General features: G+C 43.3%; 1 protein-coding gene across 1 annotated transcript; it reads right to left on the bottom strand.

Moving 5' to 3' along the window:
* Positions 1-12,737: 12,737 nt before the first annotated feature.
* Positions 12,738-20,239, bottom strand: LOC137351353 (WAP, Kazal, immunoglobulin, Kunitz and NTR domain-containing protein 1-like). Its single transcript, XM_068015796.1, has 2 exons — positions 19,973-20,239; positions 12,738-14,228 (listed from the first exon to the last, which is right to left on the bottom strand). Exons 1-2 carry the CDS (start codon positions 20,237-20,239, stop codon positions 12,738-12,740), a joined length of 1,758 nt encoding a protein of 585 aa, XP_067871897.1.
* Positions 20,240-21,642: the final 1,403 nt, after the last annotated feature.

Genomic DNA, 21,642 nt, shown 5'->3' with positions numbered 1-21,642 from the left:
GTAAAATTGGTTGCCACATTACATCACTTCTAAGTAATTCATTGGCTGGTGGTCGTGAAAGGCGCTATATAAATGCAAGCTTTTTTGTCAACATGAATAATCAGATCAGAGGAGTTGATGATTTCTGAGAATCACAATTAAAGATGTTTTCATTTAATGATTGTCTCCCAGTAAGTTGTATATAACATATAGGCTGCTAAAATATTGGTACAATTTTTTTTCAAGGGAACTTTCTGAGGTATGCCCAGCTGTTGTCTTGTTGGACAGAGTATATTCTTCAAGACTAGTTGCAAACACTTTTTTTTGAGATAAAGGGAATGCTTTCTGGTGTGAATCCGTTGACTGGCTTTACTGAGCATTCCTGTCACTCCATTAGCAGAATTGCTATGCTTTGCAAATAAAGGGCAGAACAAAAGTGGTAATAAGCTTTATCTAACGTAAACAAATTACACAGAATTTACTACATCCTACTGCAACAATGTATGAAGCGGACAGCTGGCAGGTCTGTATGAGACACAGTTCCCCAGTTATGGTCTGTAAATTTTATCTGTTTTCAGTTTCTTTACACACGTACATGATTGTGACCATTTTGTGACTTGCAAGCACAAGACAGAGCTCCTTGTCAATGGCCATTTCACATTGTACTTTAGTCTCTATCCTGTGTATCCCTCTCTGGGATTTTCTGATGTGAATAAAAGTCTGATCTAGCTTTGCTCTCCTGTGTCTTTAATCTGGTGCGGTGCACGAGATACGACCCAGATGAACTTTGTCCTGGTATTTTTGTAGAGATTGTCCACAGATATGGACAAATAAAGCAACGTTCATAAACAGCCTTTACAGTTTATAATTGGAGTCTGTGATCGCTCCCTGGTGGCTCAGTTCGCAATTGCACTGCCTAGGTGGAAAGAAAAAACTTGGAGTTTTATAACCACTTTCACATCCTCAGGAGATTACTTCTAATGTACATCACTATTATGTTGTAGACTGTCAAATTTTACACATGCAAGGTCCCACAAGTAGCAGACCAAATAAATGCCCTGTTAACCTGTCTTCGTTGTTGTTATTAAGTGAGGAACGTTGGCCAGAGCAACAACTTGCTCTTAAATTGGCACCATAGGATGCTTTACGGCCTTAGTTTAGTGTCTCATATGAAAGGTGGCTCTAACAGTAATGCAGCCCTCCTTCGGCACTGCACTGAAATGTCAGTCCAGCGTTCAGGCTCCAGATTGCGGCTTTAGCCCACCACCTACGGACTCATCAATGAGAGTCTGAGCAACTGACACAAACAAGAAGGTCCCAGATTTGGTTTGCGGCCTGCGTTGAGTTGGCTGATCTCAGCTGAGGCAGCAATAAGGGCCTTCATGACACTAACCTTCGGAGAGGTCAAATCAACTGGCTTTCCTGCTCCTGATTGTTATCCAGCTGGAGAATAACCACATTTATGTGTGCATGTGAATGTGGTTGAGGACAGGACTGCACAAAGCTGCAATACTCCCCTCCCATGGGCAAATAGCCCGCCAATACTTACTGCCTTGACTGACTCATGACAGATGGCCACTGGACAGAGGTAGCAAAGGATGATTGGTATATTTGGAACCATATCACATGAGCAGTCAGTGCCTTCAGCCACAACAACAACTTGCATTTATGTAGCACCTTTATTGTATTAAAGTGTCCCAAGGTGCTTTGCAGCAACATTATCAAACAAACATCTGACACCGAACCACATAAGAAGATATTACGACAGATGAACAAACACTTGGACAAAGAAGTAGGCTCTCCTGAGTGTCTTAAAGGAGGAGAGGTAAAGAAGCGAAGAGGTTTAGGAAGGGAATTCCAGAGCTTACGGTCTAGGCAGCTGAAAACATGGCCACCAATGGAGCAATGAAAATCGGGAATGAGAAAGATACCAGAATTGGAGGCGTGCAGAGATCTCAGAGGGTTGTGGGGCTGGAGGAGGTTACAGAGATAGGGAAGGGTGCGACCATGGAGGGATTTGAAAACAAGGTGAGAGTTTTAAAATTGAAGCGTTGCTGAACTGAGAGCTAATGTAGGTCAGTGAGCACAAGGGTGATAGGGGAATAGAACCTGGTGTGAGTTAGAACACGGGCAACTGAGTTCCGGATGATCTCAAGTTTATGGAGGGTGAAAGATGGGAGCTCAGTCAGAAGAGCATTGGAATAGTTTATTCTTGAGGTAACAAAGGCATGGATGAGAGTTTCAGCACCAGATAAGCTAAGGCAGGAGCAGCATCATTATTTAACTTCCCATTTTAGTGCAGTAAATAAATAATTCGAGGCATGGCAGGGCTGCTCACACCCGTCAAATGCGCATCCTGTGCCATGCGGGGACTCCAGGACCCTACCCATGTCCTGGATAACTACAGGTGCAGAAAATGCCACCAAATGCAAACACCCGAACGCTGCACCTTGGAACTCGAGGAGCAACTGGTGTCTCTGAGATGCCTTGACGAGGATCAGAGATACATGGATAGCATATTTCAGGAGGTGGTCACCCCGCAGCTTAAGAGAGTGCAGGTAGAGAGGGACTGGGTGGCTGCCAGACAGACAAGAAGGACGAGGCAGGTAGTGCAGGAGTTCCCAGAGGGCACCCCACTTTCTAACCGGTATTCAGTTCTGAGTACCGATGGTTGAGATGGTTCCTCTGGAGAGTACAGCAAGAGTCATGACCAGAGCACCTTGGGTGGCTCAACTGTGCAGGGAGGGAGGAGAAAAGACGGGAGAGCAATAGTGGTAGGGGATTCTATAGTTAGGGGAACAGACAGGTGTTTCTGTGGTCGCAGATGTGATTCCAGGATGGTATGTTGCCTCCCTGGTGCAAGGGTCATGGATATCATTGAGCAGCTACAGAGCATTCTGGAGGATGAGGGTGCACAGCCAGAGGTTGGGAGTAGGTCCTGCAGGCTGGGTTTAGGGAGTTAGGAAAGTGATTAGCAAGGAGGACCTCAAAGGTCGTAATATCCGGATTACTCCCAAGGCGACGTGCTAGTGAGTATAGAAATAAGAAAATACATCAGACGAATGCGTGGCTGTAAAGATGGTGCAGGAGGAGGGCTTCCAATTTCTGGGGCATTAGGACCGGTTCTGGGGAAGATGGGACCTGTACAAGCCGGATGGTTGACACCTGAACAGGACTGGGACAAATATCCTTGCAGGAAGGTTTGCTAGTGCTGTTGGAGATTGTTTAAGTTAGATTGGCAGGGGGATGGGAACCGGAGCGCAGTCTTAGATGGGACAAATTCAGGGCAGGGAATGGGAGGCAGAAAATTAGCGAGTGACTGAAAGATAGAAGAAGCAAAGGTTAAAAAGTGTACAGCACAGGAATTTGGCAGTGTTAAAAAAGGTACTTATTTAAATGCAAGGAGAATAGCAAATAAAGCCCATGAGCTGAGGGCACAGATAGACACATGGCAGCATGATATCATTGCTATAACGGAAACATGGCTTAAAGAGGGGCAAAAATCACAGCTCAACATCCCTGGATATAGAGTTTCAGGCAGGATAGAAAGGGGAATAAAAAAGGAGGGGGTGTAGCATTATTGGTTAAGGAATCAATTACAGCTGTGAGGAGGGATGAATCATTAAATGAGGCCATATGGGTTAAGCTCAGAAATAAAAAAAGGGCAGCCACACTCCTAGGAGTGTATTATAGACCCCAAATAGTGAGAGGGAGATAGAAGAACAAATATATAGGCAAATTTCTGAGTGCAAAAACAGTAGGGCAATAATAGTTGGGGATTTCAACCACCCTAATATCAACTGGGATACAAACAGTCTGAAGGGCGCAGAGGGCACAAAATTCTTGAACTGCATTCAAGAGAACTTTTCTAGCCAGCACGTAACAAACCCAATGAGAGGGGGTGCAATTTTAGATTTCGTCTTAGGAAATGAAGCTGGGCAAGTGCATGGCGAAAGTAGACTGGATACAGCTACTTGAAGGAAAATCAGTGGCAAACCAGTGGGAGGCATTCAAAGCGAGATTCCACAGGCACAGTGTAGGCATGTCCCCACAAAGATAAAGAGTGGTACTGCCAAATCTACAGCCCCCTGGTTATCCAGAAGCATACAGGGTAAGTTAAAGCAGAAAAAGAAAGGTTATGACAGTCACAAAAAACTTAATACTTTCTATAGTCTTGAGGAGTATAGAAAGTGCAGGGGTGAAGTAAAAAAGGAAATTAGGAAAGCAAAGAGAGAACATGAAAAAATATTGGCAGGTAAAATCAAGGAAAACCTGAAGATGTTTCATCAGTTCATTAACAGCAAGAGGATAACTAAGGAAAGGGTAGGGCCTAGCAGAGATGTACAAGATGACTTATGCGTGGATGCAGTAGATGTGAGATGGATTCTTAATGAGTATTTTGTCTCTGTCTTCACAAAGGAGAGGCACGATGCAGACATTGTAGTTAAAGAGGAGGAGTGTGAAACATTAGATAAGATAAGCATAATGAGAGAGGAAGTATTTGAGGGTCTGACATCCTTGAAAGTGGATAAATCACCAGGGCTGGATGGTTGTATCCCAGGCTGTTAAAGGAAGCCAGGGAGAAAATAACGGATACTGTGAGGACCATTTTCAAATCCTCACTAGATACAGGTGAGCTACCAGAGGATTGGAGGTCTGTGAACATTGTACCATTGTTTAAAAAGGGTTCAAGGGATTGGCCAAATAATTATAGGCCTGTCAGTCTGATCTTGGTGGTGGGTAAATTATTAGAATCAATTCTAAGAGATAGGATAAACTGTTACTTAGAAAGGCACGGATTAATCAGGGATAGTCAGCATGGATTTGTTAAGGGAAGGTCATGTCTTACTTTTGAGGAAGTAAGAAGGAGGGTTGATGAGGGTAGTGCAGTGGATGTTGTCTGCATGGATTTTAGTAAGGCATTTGACAAGGTCCCACATGGCAGACTGGTCAGAAAAATAAAAGCCCATGGGATTCAGAGGAATGTGGCAGGATGGATCCAAAATTGGCTCAATGACAGGAAACAAAGGGTAATGGTTGACAGTTTCCAGTGGCATTCCATAGGGCTCAGTGTTGGGTCCCTTGCTGTTTGTGGTATATATTAATGATTTGGACTTAAATGTGGGAGGCATGATTGGGAAATTTGCAGATGACACAAAAATTGGCGGTGTAGTTGATAGTGAAGAGGATAGCTGTAGACTCCAGAATGATATCAATGGTTTGGTTGAGTGGGAGGGAAAGTGGCAAATGGAATTCAATCCTAAGAAGTGTGAGGTAATGCATTTGGGGAGGGAAAACAAAGTGAGGGAATATACAATAAATGTGAGGATATTGAGAGGGGTAGAAGAAGTGAGAGACTTTGGAGTGCATGTCCACAGGTCCCTGAAGGTGGTAGGACAGATAGATAGAGTGGTGAAGAAGGCATATGGAATGCTTTCCTTTAATGTCTGAGGTATAGAATACAAAAGCAGGGACTGTATAAAACGCTGGTTAGGCCACAGCTGGAGTATTGTGTACAGTTCTGGTCACCACATTACAGGAAGGACATAATTGTTCTGGAGAGAGTGCAGAAACAATTTACAAAAATGTTGCCAGGGCTTGAAAATTGCAGCTATGAGGAAAGATTGGATAGGCTAGGGATGTTTTCCTTAGAACAGAGGAGGCTGAGGGGTGACTTAATTGAGATGTACAAAATTATGAGGGATCTAGATAGAGTCGACAGGAAGGAACTATTTCCCCTAGTGGAGAGGTCAATTACCAGGGGTACAGATTTAAGGTAATTGGTAGAAAGGATTAGAGGGAACATGAGGAAAAACCTTTTTCACCCAGAGGGTGGTGGGTGTCTGGAATTCGCTGCCCGGATGGGTGGTGGAGGCAAAAACCCTCAACTCATTTAAAAGGTACCTGGTCCTGCACCTGATGTGTGGTAACCTGCAAGGCTAGGGACCAGGTGCTGAAACGTTTTTTCAGCCGGCGCAGACATGATGGGCTGAATGGTCTCTTTCTGTGCTGTAACTTTTCTATGGTTCTATGGTCAAGACTGGATTGCAAAGCGTGATGGTCATTTTCACTTAAATATGTCAAATTGTCATGTTAAAAATATATGTGTGTGAAAGGCTGCAGGTAGCCACCATAAAAGGTGAAGTCATGAAGCTGGAGGAGGGGGCCCCACATTGTGGGGGCTATGAACTGTGACATATTGTACGTTTGTGAAAAATAATGGCGGCTAAACTAATAGGACTAATTATATGCTATCTGCATTAATCTACTGAAGTCTATTTGAGCTAATGCATGCTTTATTCCGAAATGGTTTTTCAAGCTATACTCTGTTAAACCTTTGTGCAAGAACAATGGGAGAGATGGGGGTGAAGATCTCAGCAATCCTTGCAGGGGGCAAGATGAGATCATTGTGGAACTGCAGATTTGCACAAATGGTTGGTATCAGCGGGATTGTGACCTTTAGGACCCTTGCTAAAATAGAAAGAAACAGGAAACATCTGTAAAGTTTGTAGATTGAACCATTAACTAACTAGGGTCTAACAATAATGTCAACCTGGACCAATTAGGATACTTGGAACAATTCATAAACTAATATGGTAAGAACCCAGCACCCCAACGAAGATTAAAAAAAAGGGTGCTACAGGACATCGGTGGCACACTTAGAAGAAGTTAAACTACGGTCAACAGAACACAGCAAGAGAAGAAGAAAGAGAGAAGTCCGTGTCCCAGCGAGCTGAGAAGCAAGAACTGGTGCTAAGTTGTGGCTGTTTACTATTGCCATTGTTAAGTATTAACTTTGTAAATCTTTGTTGAACTTAACAAACTCTCTGACTTGATTAAAGAGCATAAGTCTGTACCTTGTAGGTCTATCTTGGTCAAGAATCCCAAGGTGAGGCGGGTTGGGTATCCTCTATCTCGCCATTATTCAGGTAACATCTACCTGAAAATTACACCCCCATTTAATTATTTTCCCCCATCCAGCACAGGACAGGCAGTAAACACACTCCATGACCTGTCAGTGCTATTCTTAAACCCAGCAAACTCAGTTAAGAACAATCAAATATCGGATGTATTGGTGTAATCATGCATCTTCCCACAAGGTGGCACAACACTCTGGTATAAAGCTGCAAGAAATTTGGTGTTTTCTATCTTCCTTAATGTTCTGATGCTTCTCAATTTTCTCCACCTTTCGTCAAAATTATACAGTGTTGTGATAAAGTAAGTAGGGAGAAACCATTTCCACTGGCACGAGGTTCAGTAACCAGAGGACACAGATTTAAGATAATTGGGAAAAAAGCCAGGGCGGGGTGGGGGGGAAATGAGAAATTTTTTTACGCAGTGAGTTGTTGTGATCTGGAATGCACTGCCTGAAAGGGCGGTGCCTGACAGGGCGGTGGAAGCAGATTCAATTGTAACTTTCAAAAGGGAAGTGGATAAATACTTTAAAAAGATGAAATGTTTCAAGGCTGCAAGCAAAGAGGAGGGGAGTGGGACTAACTGGATAGCTCTTTCAAAGAGCTGGCACAGGCGCAATGGGCCGAATGGCCTCCTTCTGTGCTATATGATTCTGCGATCCCCTTCTAGCCGAGTTTTTTGTCTGTGGGTGGGATGGGAGTTGTGAGGGGGGGGGGGGGGGGGGTGGTGGTGCAGAGGTGGCGAGGGTGGTGACAGGGGGAACCTCACTGCCAAACCGATTCTCTTCTTACGAGGCAGCCAGTTGGCCTTCAGTGCCCTTGGGCTAGAGAACCATCCAGGGTTCCCACTCCTAATTTCCATCCTGCTAGTAAGGGTCCACGTGAGGATGTCAGAGGGGGAGGAATTGGTTTGGATAGAGTTACAATGTTCGCTCCTCCCATCGTCAAAAAGCCAGCATTTACTCTATAGGTGCATACAGGAAGGACTCTGTTGAGCCACTGGAGACTACAGCCAGACCAGAGTCAGCACCTTCAGGGCAGGGTGAGAGAAAATGGGTGTGGGTTATATACTAACAATGACATTGTAGCTGTAGTGAATAAGGGCTTGGAACACAAGTAGTTCAAATGTATTGTCAAAAACTAGAACAAACCTTTATTTATATAAACCTTTAATATAGAAATAACCTCCTAGAGAATTAAATACAAATGTTGAGAGTAAGTGGGGGAGCTATCAACAACAACTTGCATTTATATTGCACCTATAATGTAGTAAAACATCCCAAGTCATTACACAAGAGCGATTATCAAACTAAATTTGACACCGAGCCACAAAAGGAGATATTGGACCAAAAGGGACGACTAAAGGTTTAGTCCAATAGGTAGGTTTTGGAAAAATACCCTAAAAGGCAGAGGAAGACAATAAGGCAGAGTGATCCAATGAGAGTGAGACTGCAGAAATCTTTGTCACAGATGGTCAAAAGAGGAAGGGTGCACAGGAGGCCAGAGTGTTGAGCTCAGAGGAGATCAGAGGCAAGACTGGGAAGAGTGGGGGTGGTGCAGGAAGTGGATAGTCATGGAAGAACTTGTAGGTGAGGATGAGGATTTGCAAATTGACACATTGAGAGACGAGGAGCCCTACTGGCTCCAGTGGTCTCCTGCACCACTGACCTCTGACCTGTTGGAAAGACATTCCCTTTTTTCGCAGTCTCTGAAGCATCACTAGAGACCTTGGTCAGTCGCTATTATCATCATATCTAAAACAAGGACTGGATCAAGATGCTACATCCAATGTTGTATACAAAACATGGAATGGATCATTATACTTCATTATTACACTGCACCAAGCATCTCATGTTCCTCTTCAGAAAGCCTAGTGGTGAGGGATAAAACAGGATCCAATCTTTACAAGTTTTTATAAGCATTTATTCAGAGATACACATTACAAACTCCTAAACTCCAACCGCCAGTTCCAGTCTGTTCTATTTATAGAAGCCCAAGTGAATCCCTAGTTAATGCCCACTACCTGCATTCAATTAAACACAATTAGTATATAACTAACACCGGTGTAAAACATGGAGTGGATCATTATGTTGCATCAAGTGTCAAACAAAACATGCATTGGATTATTATGTTACAGCGAGTGTCAGTTACAAAATGTGGAATTGGATAATTGCACCATATTGTGTATCAGAAGCAAAGCATGGAATAGATTACAGCAGGCACAATAAAACTTCTGATTTTCCTTTTGAGTCTATCAAGGACCATTTCATTCAAGATGTGTTCAGCTGCAGGGAATGTTTCTGTATTGATATGTGACAGTGTCACAGTCAACTAAGTATTGTAAGATTCTGAAGAGAATACATTTCAGTCGGTCAAATTGTACTTCAAAGACCACGACTGACTATCCCAAGCCAAATCATTTGTCTCTTGCAAATTTCCATGACAGGAAGCTACCAAGGTTGAAAAGAATGAAAGGAAAGCTGAGATAAATCAGAAGCCGGTGCTTAGCTGATGCCAACTTGAGCTTTAAAAGCCTGAAGGAGGAAGGAAAGACTGTGGGGGTGTTACTGTTTTAAGGATCTGGGAAAGAATATGAATGGATGGGTTTCATAAAGTGCCACAGAACAGGCTTGTCAGCAAAGTTAAAGCACAGGGAATAAAAGGGGCAGTGGAAGCAAGGATACAATGTTAGCTGAGTGACAGGAACAGAGAGTTGTGGCGAACAGTTGTTTTTCAGACTGGAGGAGGCATATAATGGGGTTCCCCAGAAGTCAGTATTAGGACCACTGCTTTTCTTGGTCTATATTAATGATCTAGACTTGGGTGTGCAGGGCACAATTTCAAAAGTTGCAGATGACACAAAACTTGGAACTATTGCGAACTGTGAGGAGGATAGTGATACACTTCAAGAGGATAAAGACAGGCTGGTGAATGGGCGGACACATGGCAGATGAAATTTAATGCAGAGATGTGTGAAGTGATACATTTTCATAGGAAGACTGAGGAAAGGCAGTATAAAATCAAGGATACAATTCTAAAGTGGGTGCAGGAGCAGAGGGCCCTGGGGTTATATTTGCACAAATCGTTGAAGGTGGCAGGACAGGTTGAGAAAGTGGCATACGGGATCCTGGGCTTTATTAATAGAGGCTAAGAGTACAAGAGCAAGGAAGTTATAGTGAATCTTTATATAACACTGGTTCGGCCTCCAATGGAGTATTGTGTCCAATTCTGGGTACCGCACTTTAGGAAGGATGTGAAGGCACTATAGAGGATGCAAAAAAAGATTTACGAGAATGGATGAGGGCCTTCAGTTACATAGATAGATTGGAGAAGCTGGGGTCGTTGTCTTTACAGAAGAGGTTGAAGGGAGATTTGATAGAGGTGTTCAAAATCATGAGGTGTCTGGACAGAGTAGATAGAGAGAAACTGTTCCTGGTGGAAGGGTCAAGAACCAGAAGACAAATGGCAAAAGAACTAAAGGTGACATGAGGAAAATCTTTTTTACACAGCAATGATTAGGATCTGGAATGCACTGCCTGAGATTGTGGTGGAGGCAGATTCAATCATAGCCTTCAAAAAGGAGTTGGATTTTTATCTGAAGAGCAAAAATTTGCATGGCTATGGAGAAAAGACAAGGGAGTGAGAATAGCTAAGTTGCTCTTCCAGACAGCCAGCACAGACATGACAGGCCGAATGGCCTCCTTGTGTGCTGTAACCATTCTATGATTCTATGGATTTTTATTTCAATACAATGAGGACACAGGACGGAGGAAGTGTGTGGAAGACACACTGTCGGAGTGTCAGTGGAACAGAGGAGGAAAGGTCAGCCATGTTAGTACTGAGAGAGGCAAGAAAATTTGTACCAGAGAAAAATAGAGGTCAGAAACTTTCACTTGTGTTCTGACCATTTGGTGCAAGGGCCAGGCTGAGCTTTGCAGTGCTGGGGGTCACTGACTCGAAAGGGCTATGTCAAAGACATAGTGGAAAGAAACTGTTAGATAGGGGTGGGGATCAAAGTCTAAATAATATCCAAGATCACAAAACGAAGCCAAGTCTGAAACTTCCATGGATGTTACAGCATCAAAACAGGCCATTCGGCCCATCAAGTCTGTACTGGTGTCCACCAACAACAACTCTCATGACCAAACCTGCTCTAATCACTCTCTCTAGTTCGCTCCTCATATCCTTGCTGGCTCAGATTATTATTTCCTATAACCATGATCTAATCAACATGCGGCCTTGATTAATATCCAACAATGCTCATTGTGATCTTGGACAAAGTCTGTAAATGCTACCTGCATGTGTCTGACTGAAAATTGATGCATAATCAATGTCACGCCACCTAGAATTCATACAAGAATTCAACCAAACAGGTTTACAAATATTTAAACAGCTCCATCTTCAAAACAGCTTTTACACAGGGAACATTGCGTGGGTTGAAAAGAGCATTTTCTCTTCTGGTTGTCTCATCTTCTCCTGAAGACGTAGATCCTCAGCTAATGACTGGAACATAACTTTTACAGAGATGAAACATATTTATCGGTAGGCGGGAATTTAGTTTCTCTCTATAATAAATCAAATCGCACATGCAAGAGCATGCTTGCTGGTAGCCTAATGGGAAGTTATGATAGCTTAATTGTGGATAGATTGATATTAATAGTTTCTCAATGGTTTAGTGCAGTGTTGTCCAATAAAAATTGCTGATTGACCACATATGTGGCTACTGTGATTTTGTTTTAGCCACATGCACTAGTTTTTAGAAAATGACTTACAAACTTGCACACAGTACAAGTAAATGTGCTGCACATGTGTATATTCATTTAACTATGACCTACCATCATTCAATAGCCAAAGAAGTTACGCATGCTCAATGATCAATAAAGCACTTGCACACTCTACTATGCATATTACTAGAAGACTAATGAATGCACAAAAAGGTTAAAATTCACATGCATGTGAATATGAATGTGGAGATCTCACGCCCAATGATGTTGTCTATTACTCATTTCTTATTTACTAATAAATAATACAATTAGCCACATGTGAATAGTAGTTAACATATTGGATAACACTGGCTGGTGGGTGAGCTGCCTGGTGTAGCACACAAGGAAGGGGTCAGGTACCACCCTCTGACACGTTCTCAGTTATTTGATCTTAGCTGGGTCATCAGTTGGGATGCTGCAATTTTCTTCAGCGTTCTTGGGCTGCAGAGGTACAAAAATCAGTCAAGGTGCCCACTCCTGGGCACTCGTTACTGGAAAGTGCATGTGGTCATCAGGTGACGACAGATATTAGATTCAACTGCGATGCCCTATATGATCAAATAGCTTGCTGTCACATATATGAAGAATGGCCATTGAGATGAGGTACCGGAACGGTCGCTAGTGCCTATAGAAACATTGCCCAGTGAGACTTAGCTTGTCAGGAGAAGGAAGATCATTTAAAAAAAGGCCAACAATTATGGCTGAGCTCTTCTGTAAATCTCATAGCTACATCCTCCCACCCTCTGAGTTTCTCTGTAAATGACAATCTCTCCTTGTCTGTCTTTCACACGTTCTGTGCTGTGATGTATAATGGAGGTCAGGCAACTTAAAATTCCACACAGCATTAAAGCAGGGACATACCAGGTTTAAAAATAAATCTCAATGTTATACAGCTTCTGTAAAATGAGCATTGCAGACGTGAATTGAGCTGTTTGTACATTTACTGGGACACATTGCCAAGGAATTCTCATAAATATAAGAATTGCTAAGAATATGCCCAACTCTTGCATTCAAATCTAGATGTAAAATTATGCTCTATCTGGAAATTTGATGATTTAGCATTATCTGTGGGACATTCAGCTTAATCCTGAAAGCGATGTAAAAGTTCACAAGTCTTTTTCTCAATGATTTCGTACATTTTTTTAATGCGTTTGTCACTGACAGTCCGCACGTAGCTCTCAGCATCCAGCACTGCCATTCCATCATGGACATCGCCCATTATAAGGAGGGGTCCGCCTGTCAGGTTAATGTTTGGACATGGGCAATTCCAGTCCATGTTTATCATTATCACCTCCAAATGTTTGAAGTCAAAAAACTTAAGCCCCATTTTCTCATCCTTTAGCACTTCATCCAATGTGAATCTGGCAACTCCAGAGTCTTGTTCCTTAACAATCTCCGTCACCCTTCCCACAATAGCGTAGTCACTTCTGCAGAAGCTGGGAACTATCTTGTGACGAGGCTTGCACACTTTGCACTGTAGGTTTTTCGGAAAAGGGCAGGTTTCCTCACACACCTCCTTGCTCTCAAAATTATTCTTGTTCCCCTCACAGCCACCGTATACAAAAGCATGGCACTGCTTCATCAGGGAGTTGTAAGCCCACCGAGCCTCCCACATCTTGCAAGGACCCTGCACAGCAGGAAAGGTGCAGATATTGACTGTCTCATTGATACAAGCCAATCTGCACTCTTCATATGTTTCAAACTGGTTCTTGCTCCCGTCACAGCCTCCAAACATGAATGTTGAACACCTGCCCTTCTTGTGGTCATAGAACCATCTAACATGTTGGCGACCGCATTCTCTCATGTCTGGATCTTTAAAGCACTCTCCAGATGGTAAAGGCTGGGTTTTCCTGGGTGTGCTCTCTCCTGAATGTTCTCGTTTGATGACTGACAACGGGAAGTCTGCTCTCAGGAGCCCGGCAGCATTCCTTGCAGTGCACGTGTAGATCCCTGCATCCTCCTGCTGAGTGTTGTAAATAACCAGCTGACCAATATTGGTGACCACTACATTGGCGTACATTTGGTCAGGTCTCATGATGATATTTTCACGGTAGTCACTCTGCTTCTCCCATGTGATGTCTGGCCTGGGACGTCCACTGACGTCGCAGTGAAAGCTCACTGTGCCTCCAATATAGACGGACTGGTGGAACGGGTTGGTGTAGAGAGCTGGAGGGATGGAATCTTCCAAGGAGGTTGTTGATGTTGGGTTTACTGTGGTTTCTAAAGGCTGGGGGCTGGTGTTGGGCCAGGTGATGTGATACCTGCAAGTCACCACGGTCAAGCTGATGCCTCTGATGCATGCTTCTGCGTCCATGTAACATTTATTGTAATAGGTCAAGCCATCTGAGGCGCAGGTGAAATTGGGTTCCTTCTCACACCTGTCCTTGCACTTACAGATGGGCTGTCCATCCCAGATATCACACTCCGAACCTTGCTGAGTGCACACAATCCTCTCACAAGTCGCCTCTTTGGGGAGATCCAAGGACGCTAAGCTGCCGTCTGCAAACCTTGCTGCTACACAGCTCTTCAGGCCACACACGTTGGTGCAGCATTTCTCAAAGTTCTGACAATCCTGAAATCAGCAAATGGACATAACAGTTACTGCCACGGAAACAGACTGATTACTGACCTCTGATAGATTCCTAGTGTTGCTTTCTCAGGAGGCACTTTGTAGATCTACTGAATCCTGTACAACATAGAACAAAACTGAATCACCGCACACTGTTTAAATATCTACAACAGTTTCATGAATGTTGTCAATACCATTTAAAGCACAAGAGGCTGGAATTTCCTGTGTATTTGCACCTAGCGACATGTAAAATTGGGGCATAATACACAGATTGTAGTACCGAGGGAACTCGGGCGCAGGTGTAGAACCAATACAATTGCGCTATTCCTGAATTTCTTCGCTTATTTATGCTGATCCATCGATCCCTGCCTCCAAATGCATCTCAGCTTATTATAATGTCTCTTCCCCTGCACTGTTTGAATACATCTACAATAGTTTTTTCATCTGAACATTATTTAAATCCTAGTTCCTCATTGGCTGAGTGCAGAAAATCACTGCCCCTCATGGGTCTGAGCCACAGAGAGCAGGTGATTTACTGGTTTGTTCTCAGTCTGTGACCGGTTAGTTGATCAGTGGATTCATTGGGAGGGTACAACAGGCTTCGCTTCAGCTCGGGGTGGTTACAGAAGGGGGAAAAGAATCGTTGAAACATAGGAACAGGAGGAGGCCATTTAGCCCCTCGGGCCTGCTCTGCTATTCATTTAGATCATGGCTCATCTGTACCACAACTCCATTTTTCACCCTTGCTCTGTGCCCCTTAATATCCTCAGCTAACAAAATTCAATCAATCTCAGTCTTGAGAGCTTCAATTAGCCTAGCATCCACAGCCTCTTGGGGAAGAGAATTCCAGATTTCTACTAGTCCTTGTGAAAAGAAGTGCTTCCTGATTTCCCACCGGAACAGCCTAGCCCTAATTTTAAAATTATGTCCCCTTGTTATTAATTCCTCCACCAGAGGGAACAGTATCTCTGTTTCTACCCTATTGAATCCATTTATTGAGGTCTAAATACCTCAAACCAATCGCCCCTCAATCTTCTAACCTCAAGGGAATACAAGCCAGGTTAATGCAACCTATCTCATAATTTAACTCACCTTCCCTGGTATCATTCTGGATCAACTTGCTATCATTCAACAGAGGCTCCTCCTATCACTTGACCCTCTAGATACTCTAGATCAGGGTTGTCCAACCTTTTCACGTGGGGTGGGGGAGGGGGGCCACATTACAATTTTTCTCTTACATAGGGAGCCGGTGAAAACAATTCCAGAAAAATAAAGGCATTAAAAATTTATCTTACTATTAATCAAAACAACAACAAATGTGCATTTTTGTGAAGAAACTTTAAATGAGAAGATTAATTTATTGACTTACTTTCTCATCACTATGTTGGACACTAACTTCGTGTGATACCTGCCATTTATTTGCTTGCCCAAGTAGTCAACGTTTGCTCGCACGCTTGATGTAGCAATGTATTCCGAGAGATTTGGGCGGCACAGTGGCGCAGTGGTTAGCACCGCAGCCTCACAGCTCCAGGGACCCGGGTTCAATTCTGGGTACTGCCTGTGCGGAGTTTGCACGTTCTCCCTGTGTCTGCGTGGGTTTTCGCCGGGTGCTCCGGTTTCCTCCCACAGCCAAAGACTTTCAAGTGATAGGTAAATTGGCTGTTGTAAATTGCCCCTAGTGTAGGGAGGTGATAGGGAATATGGGATTACTGTAGGGTTAGTATAAATGGGTGGTTGTTGGTCGGCACAGACTCGGTGGGCCGAAGGGCCTGTTTCAGTGCTGTATCTCTAAATAAAAAATAAATAAATAAAAAAGATGTCCATCTGTAAGGAGTGATCTTGATCATTCTCTCTCCCTCTTTCTCTCTGTCTCTCTCTCTGACTCTTTGTGTGTCTCTCTCTCTAACTCTCTCCCTCCCTGTATTCCTCCCCTCTCTATGTTACTCCCCCCCTCTGTGATGTTCCTCCCCCTCTGTGTCCCCGCTGTTTTTGTCTCTGCCCCCTCTTTCTCTCTCTGTCTCCCGCTCTCTGTCCCCCTCTCTCTCTGAGCCCCCTCCTCTCTCTCTCTCTGCCTCCCTCTCCCACCCTCTCTCTCTCTCGAGCCACCCCCTTCTCTCTCTGTCTCCCTCTCTATCTCCCCCTCCCTCTCTTTCTGTCTGTCCCTCTCTCTCTCTCTTTCTCTCTCTCTGTCACCCCCTCTCTCTCTGACAGTTGCAGGGAGTGGGAGTACTCAGAACAGCAGCTTTGTGGTTGGTCAGTTATTTTTAAAAAAACATCACACTGTCAGTTTACAGCTGACAGGTGCTGACATAGGGAACAGTGGTTTCCCAACTTTGTACAGACTTGGGGATTTTCCGACTTGTGATATTTTTTTAAAAGCTGCTCTGGAATAGAAGACAATGGGAAAATTCTCATCTCTGGATACCTTTGGCGGGCTGGATCCTGGCCCATGGGCTGTATGTTGGACAACCCTGTTCTAGATTTTAGGAGAGGACAGGATTGTGATAGCTTCATATCTAATTAATATACTCACAGTCAATGACTGATTCAGGCCAAACAGCAATGCATTAGTGGATGGCTGGGGTTGAGTAGCAGTACCCCAGCATGAGATAGTGCATGAGGAGAATGAGGAAATTGATTAGACAATTTAAAAATAAACATACGTTTCTGTCAACTTGACAGAAAGAACTTGTATTTATATAACACTTTTCAGGCATCTGATGTCCCAAAGCTCTTTGCAGTCAATGAATCACTTTTTTAAGAGTTGATGTCATTGTTTTGTAAGCAAATGTCGCACCTGTTTGCACACAACGAGGCCCAATATACCCTACTTTGATTTCTAATCAATTTCATCCATTAAAATTCAAGTAGGCTGCAGAACAGACTCTGCCCAATGATCTGGATGGCACTGCCTGGATAGGTGTTGGAGGCAGATTCAATAGTAACTTTCAAAAAGGAATTGGATAAATACTTGTAAAGGAAAAATTTGCAGGTTTGCATTCAAAAAGCAGCAGAGTGGGACAAACTGGATATCTCTTCCAAAGAGCCAGCATGGACACAATGGACTGAATGGCCTTTGTCTGATTCTATGTTGCCCTGAAGGTGCTGATTCTTCCTGTGGTAAAGTTTAACCTACATTTACAGTCTCAGATAGCTCAACCAAATGGTTAGTCTTTGCATGTGAGACTGGACAGACTACAGGTTAAGCTTGAGGAACAGCATCTCATCTACCGATTAGGCACACTACAGCCTGCCGGACTGAACATTGAGTTCAATAATTTCAGAGCATGACAGCCCCCCATTTTACTTTCATTTTTAGTTGTTTTTTCTTTTTTCTTCTTTTTTTCTTTTTCACATTTTTTACAACCATTTTTTGCATTTATTTCATTTCATCTTAGTTTGTTCAGTTTGCTTACCCACTGTTTTTTTTTCATGTTTGCACTTGCTGCTGTTCAATATTCAGTCCGTTAACACCCTATCTGTACTAATGCTTTGTCTTTCCACACACCATTAACATATTGTTTGCCTTTGCTCCGTGACCTTTTGGTCAGCTATGTGGCCTGGTCCAATCTACACCTTCTCCTTTGTTATCTCTTGCCCCACCCCCACCTCACTTGCTCATAACCTGTGACATTTTTAACATTTGTCAGTTTCGAAGAAGGGTCACTGACCCGAAACGTTAACTCTGCTTCTCTCTCCACAGATGCTGCCAGACCTGCTGAGTGGTTCCAGCATTTCTTGTTTTTATTTCAGATTTCCAGCATCCGCAGTATTTTGCTTTTATATACAGGTTAGGTGGGATATTTGACTGGGTGGAAGGTGGGGTTGCATCACTGCCAAGCTTGATCCTGCAGAGGAGTGGAACTAATTGGATATTGTTTTCAAAATGCCAACACAGACATGATGGGCCATATAGCTGCCCTCTGTGCGATATGATTCTATGATTCTAACTCAGTACTGAGTTAATCAAACTGTAAGGTCCACATTATTATAGATATGGAATCTCTCTGTGCCCTATGTTATCACGTGTTTTTTTCAACAGATTAATGGAATCATTGATAACCAATCCATCATTGTAACACCGAGAAACAACGGCAAAAATTCCAGTCCTTGCTGTGCAAACATCCACTCATTACATACCAGCGTCACAGGACTTAACTATCGATATACAGAGATAACCCAAAGCAGTTTAAGCAGAATAAACAAAACGAATGATCTGGATGGATGATTAGTAGAGAAATTATGGGATAAATTTAATTTTGCAGCCTGGGCATTAATTGTCAAAGCCTTTTCTAGAACCTGCCTGATTTTCATTCCATTGATCTTAAGGGCTGCTCTGAAGGAGTTGCTGCGGTTGTGGGCAGGAAGTTGGGGAGAGGGTGGGGGTGATTATTGCCCAGGCAGTGAAGGTGAAAATCAGCCCCAATGTGTTTATGAATTCGATATGCATGGCATGCAACAACAATGCCTTTAATATGGTAAAACTTCCCAAGGCATTCCACAGGTATGTAATCAGACAAAATTTGACACAGATGAAATCTTTAAATTTGTTGCTCCAGTAGCTCTTTGCTGATATTAAATTTTAATTAGCCCACAGAGCGATACGAAGCTGGCGGTATAACTCAGATCTGTATCACTGTAAACGCACAAGAGTCTAAAACGGTCTTCAGTTCTGATGAGCGCACACTCACAAAACGTATGCCCTATCTCTTTCCAGATGCTGACCAACCTGCCATTTTAGAGTCTTTATATCTAACTGCAGTTATATATCACTGCACCCTTTCACCAGAGAGAATGGGATCACTGTAACCAGTTAGCTGTGGTTCAGTGAGTAATATTCCTATATCTGTGTTAGAAGATTGAGGATTCAAGTCCCACGCCAAGGACTTGAGCACAAAACATAAGCTGACCCTCCAGTGTAGTAGTGAGGGAGTACTGCACTGTCATCAGTGCTGTCTTTAGGGAGAGACATTAAACGAAGTCCCTGTCAGCCCTCTCAGGTGGATATAATAGATCTCATGATATTATTTCGAAGAAGAGCAGGGGAGTTATCCTTGGTGTCCCAAAAACAGATTATCTGGTCCTTATCACATTGTTATTTGTGGGAGCTTGCAATGTGCAAACTGGCTGCTGGGTTTCCTACATTATAACTTGAAAAGTACTTCATTGTCTGCAAAGTGCTTTGGGAAACTGTGAAAAACACTATATAAATGCACGTTCTTCGTTTTCTGTGACTTGACCCATATTCTAAGCACAAGGCTGGTATCAATATTCAGAAAGAACAAGTTATATTATTGCGGAGCAGCAAGTGTTTCCACAGACCCAAACTGGATAGCTCCATTGTACCTGGCGCTGCTCAGGAAAAGTTAGTGTAATTGGTAAATTGCCTGGAAACCATAATGATTTCCGTTTTCTTACTGAAGAGCCATACCTAAGGTCGGGCATGTCAGATAAAAAAAATCATTCTATTTTGACAAAGAAAATACAAGTGTCCTTATTCAAACTGAGATTCACAAAAGTGAAAATTAACAAATGAGAATTTTTAAAGAGACCACTCCCCTATAGACATTTGAGGAAAGCCAAGCTCTGGGAATAGCAGTTAATTGATGCTGCAATTTGTGCTGAAAATGACCACTTTAGAAAAGGATTCTACAGCTCTACAAATAAGCAATGCCTTATGCTGCACTGCTTAGATCACAATAATCTGTTAGTTCTATGTAATCTATGACAGCGCTTACACATTCTACCTCATCAGCGTTGCATTCCCTCTCGCAGGTGCTCTGTGCATCCACCCACAGGTCTGGGTTGAGATGGTTTGGGCAGGCACTGGGGTGGGAAAGCTTTGCTCGGGGGAGCCCGGTGTCCTGTGTCAGGCTCAACAAAGGTAGCAACCCTAGCACGATCAGCAGGGTCCTGGGCTGAATTCCGACTCTCCTGCATTCCCTCACGAGTATCAGTTCCAATCCACTTCTGCTGCACATCAAGAAAACGCCTCCTTGCACAAATCTCAGCATGTTTATACACAGCCAAAAGGAGTTTCCCAAACTTTGCTCTAACTTTTTAAAAAAGTTTACGAAGTGAGTGAAAAGTCAGCAATCAGGCAGTTTAAAAAGGCTGTTCATTGGGTAATGAGGCATAAAGGACTGTAACCCGAGTAGAGTCCATTGAAATGGTATAAAGTGGAAGTGTCAGTGTAAAACTTTTTGACCCAGCCCAGTCAGTAAAACCAGAATCAACATACCAGGGGATCTAATAAATGAAACATAAGATCCAGTTACTGATTCAAATAATAAACAATCAAATACATCATCCAGAAATATATCAAATATAATTTTTTAATGGTGTACCTAAAGCTTACAATTTGAGGTCTTATTCTTAATTACAGAGAATTTACAACACAGAAGCAGGCTGTCAGTTGTGGCTCAGTTGGTAACACTCTTACCTCTGAGTTATAAGGCTTTGGTTTTAAGACCCACTTCAAGGCTTCAGTGCAAAAATCAATGCTGACACTCCATTGCAGTATTGATGCAATGCTCCTCTGTTGGAGGTGCTGTTCGTCAGATGAGACATTATACTGAGGCCCCATCTACTTGGGTTGATGTAAAAGTTCCATTTTGAAGAAGACCAGTGGAGTTATCCCTGGTGTCTTGATCAATATTTATCCTTTAATCAACATCACAAAAAACAGATTATCTCGTAAAGGCCTGCTCAAGTCACGAAAAAAAACCCCGAACCCGACAGAACCACATCGGACCCGAGCCTGCCCCGGCCCGAGTCCCTCCATTTTTTTCTCGCACCGACCCGAGCCCAACCCGACCACTGGAATGTTCCCTTTATCTACCTTGCGACTCCCAATCTACAGGAAGCTGCAGCATGAGCGTGATGATGTCATAGAGACGCTCACTCGCTCACTGCGCAGACTCAGAATTTCCCTCTTTGACGTCCCGGACTCGCAGCTCAGGTAGGTTTTTTACTTTTAACACTTCTTGCTGTGCGTGTCCCACCCGGACCCAGCCCGACCTGGACCTGAGCCCGAAAACCGGACCCGGAAGAGCGACCCGACCCGAACCCGACACATGTCTTCGGGTCCCGTCGGGTTCGGGTCAGGTAGCAGGCCTTTATTATCTTGTCATTATCACATTGCTGCTGTGTGCAAACTGGCTACCACTTTTCTTGCATTCCAACAGTGACTACTCTTTTTTTAAAAAGTACTTCATTGGCTGTAAAGCAGTTTGAGACGTCTGGTGGTTGTGAAAGGGGTTATATAAATGCAAGTCTTTCTTTTTATTTGGCCCAACTGGTCTATGCCAATGTTTAAGCTCCACATGAGCCTCCTCCCACCTTACATCATCTAACCCTATGAACATATCCTTCTCTTCCTTTCTCCCTCATATTCTTATCGAGCTGCTACTTAAGC

Source organism: Heterodontus francisci, chromosome 36, assembly GCF_036365525.1.
Source record: "Heterodontus francisci isolate sHetFra1 chromosome 36, sHetFra1.hap1, whole genome shotgun sequence".
NCBI classification, from domain to species: domain Eukaryota; kingdom Metazoa; phylum Chordata; class Chondrichthyes; order Heterodontiformes; family Heterodontidae; genus Heterodontus; species Heterodontus francisci.
The sequence above is the reverse complement of the archived record's forward strand: the minus strand, read 5'-3'. Positions and strand labels throughout refer to the sequence as shown.

What these genes read in the sequence shown, in the direction of transcription:
- LOC137351353 (XM_068015796.1), bottom strand. Translation starts at nt 20,239, where the DNA reads ATGCTGAGATTTGTGCAAGGAGGCGTTTTCTTGATGTGCAGCAGAAGT. An exon ending in GGGAATGCAACGCTGATGAG is followed by an intron (nt 14,229 to 19,972) that starts GTAGAATGTGTA and finishes TGCTGATTTCAG; the next exon opens with GATTGTCAGAACTTTGAGAA.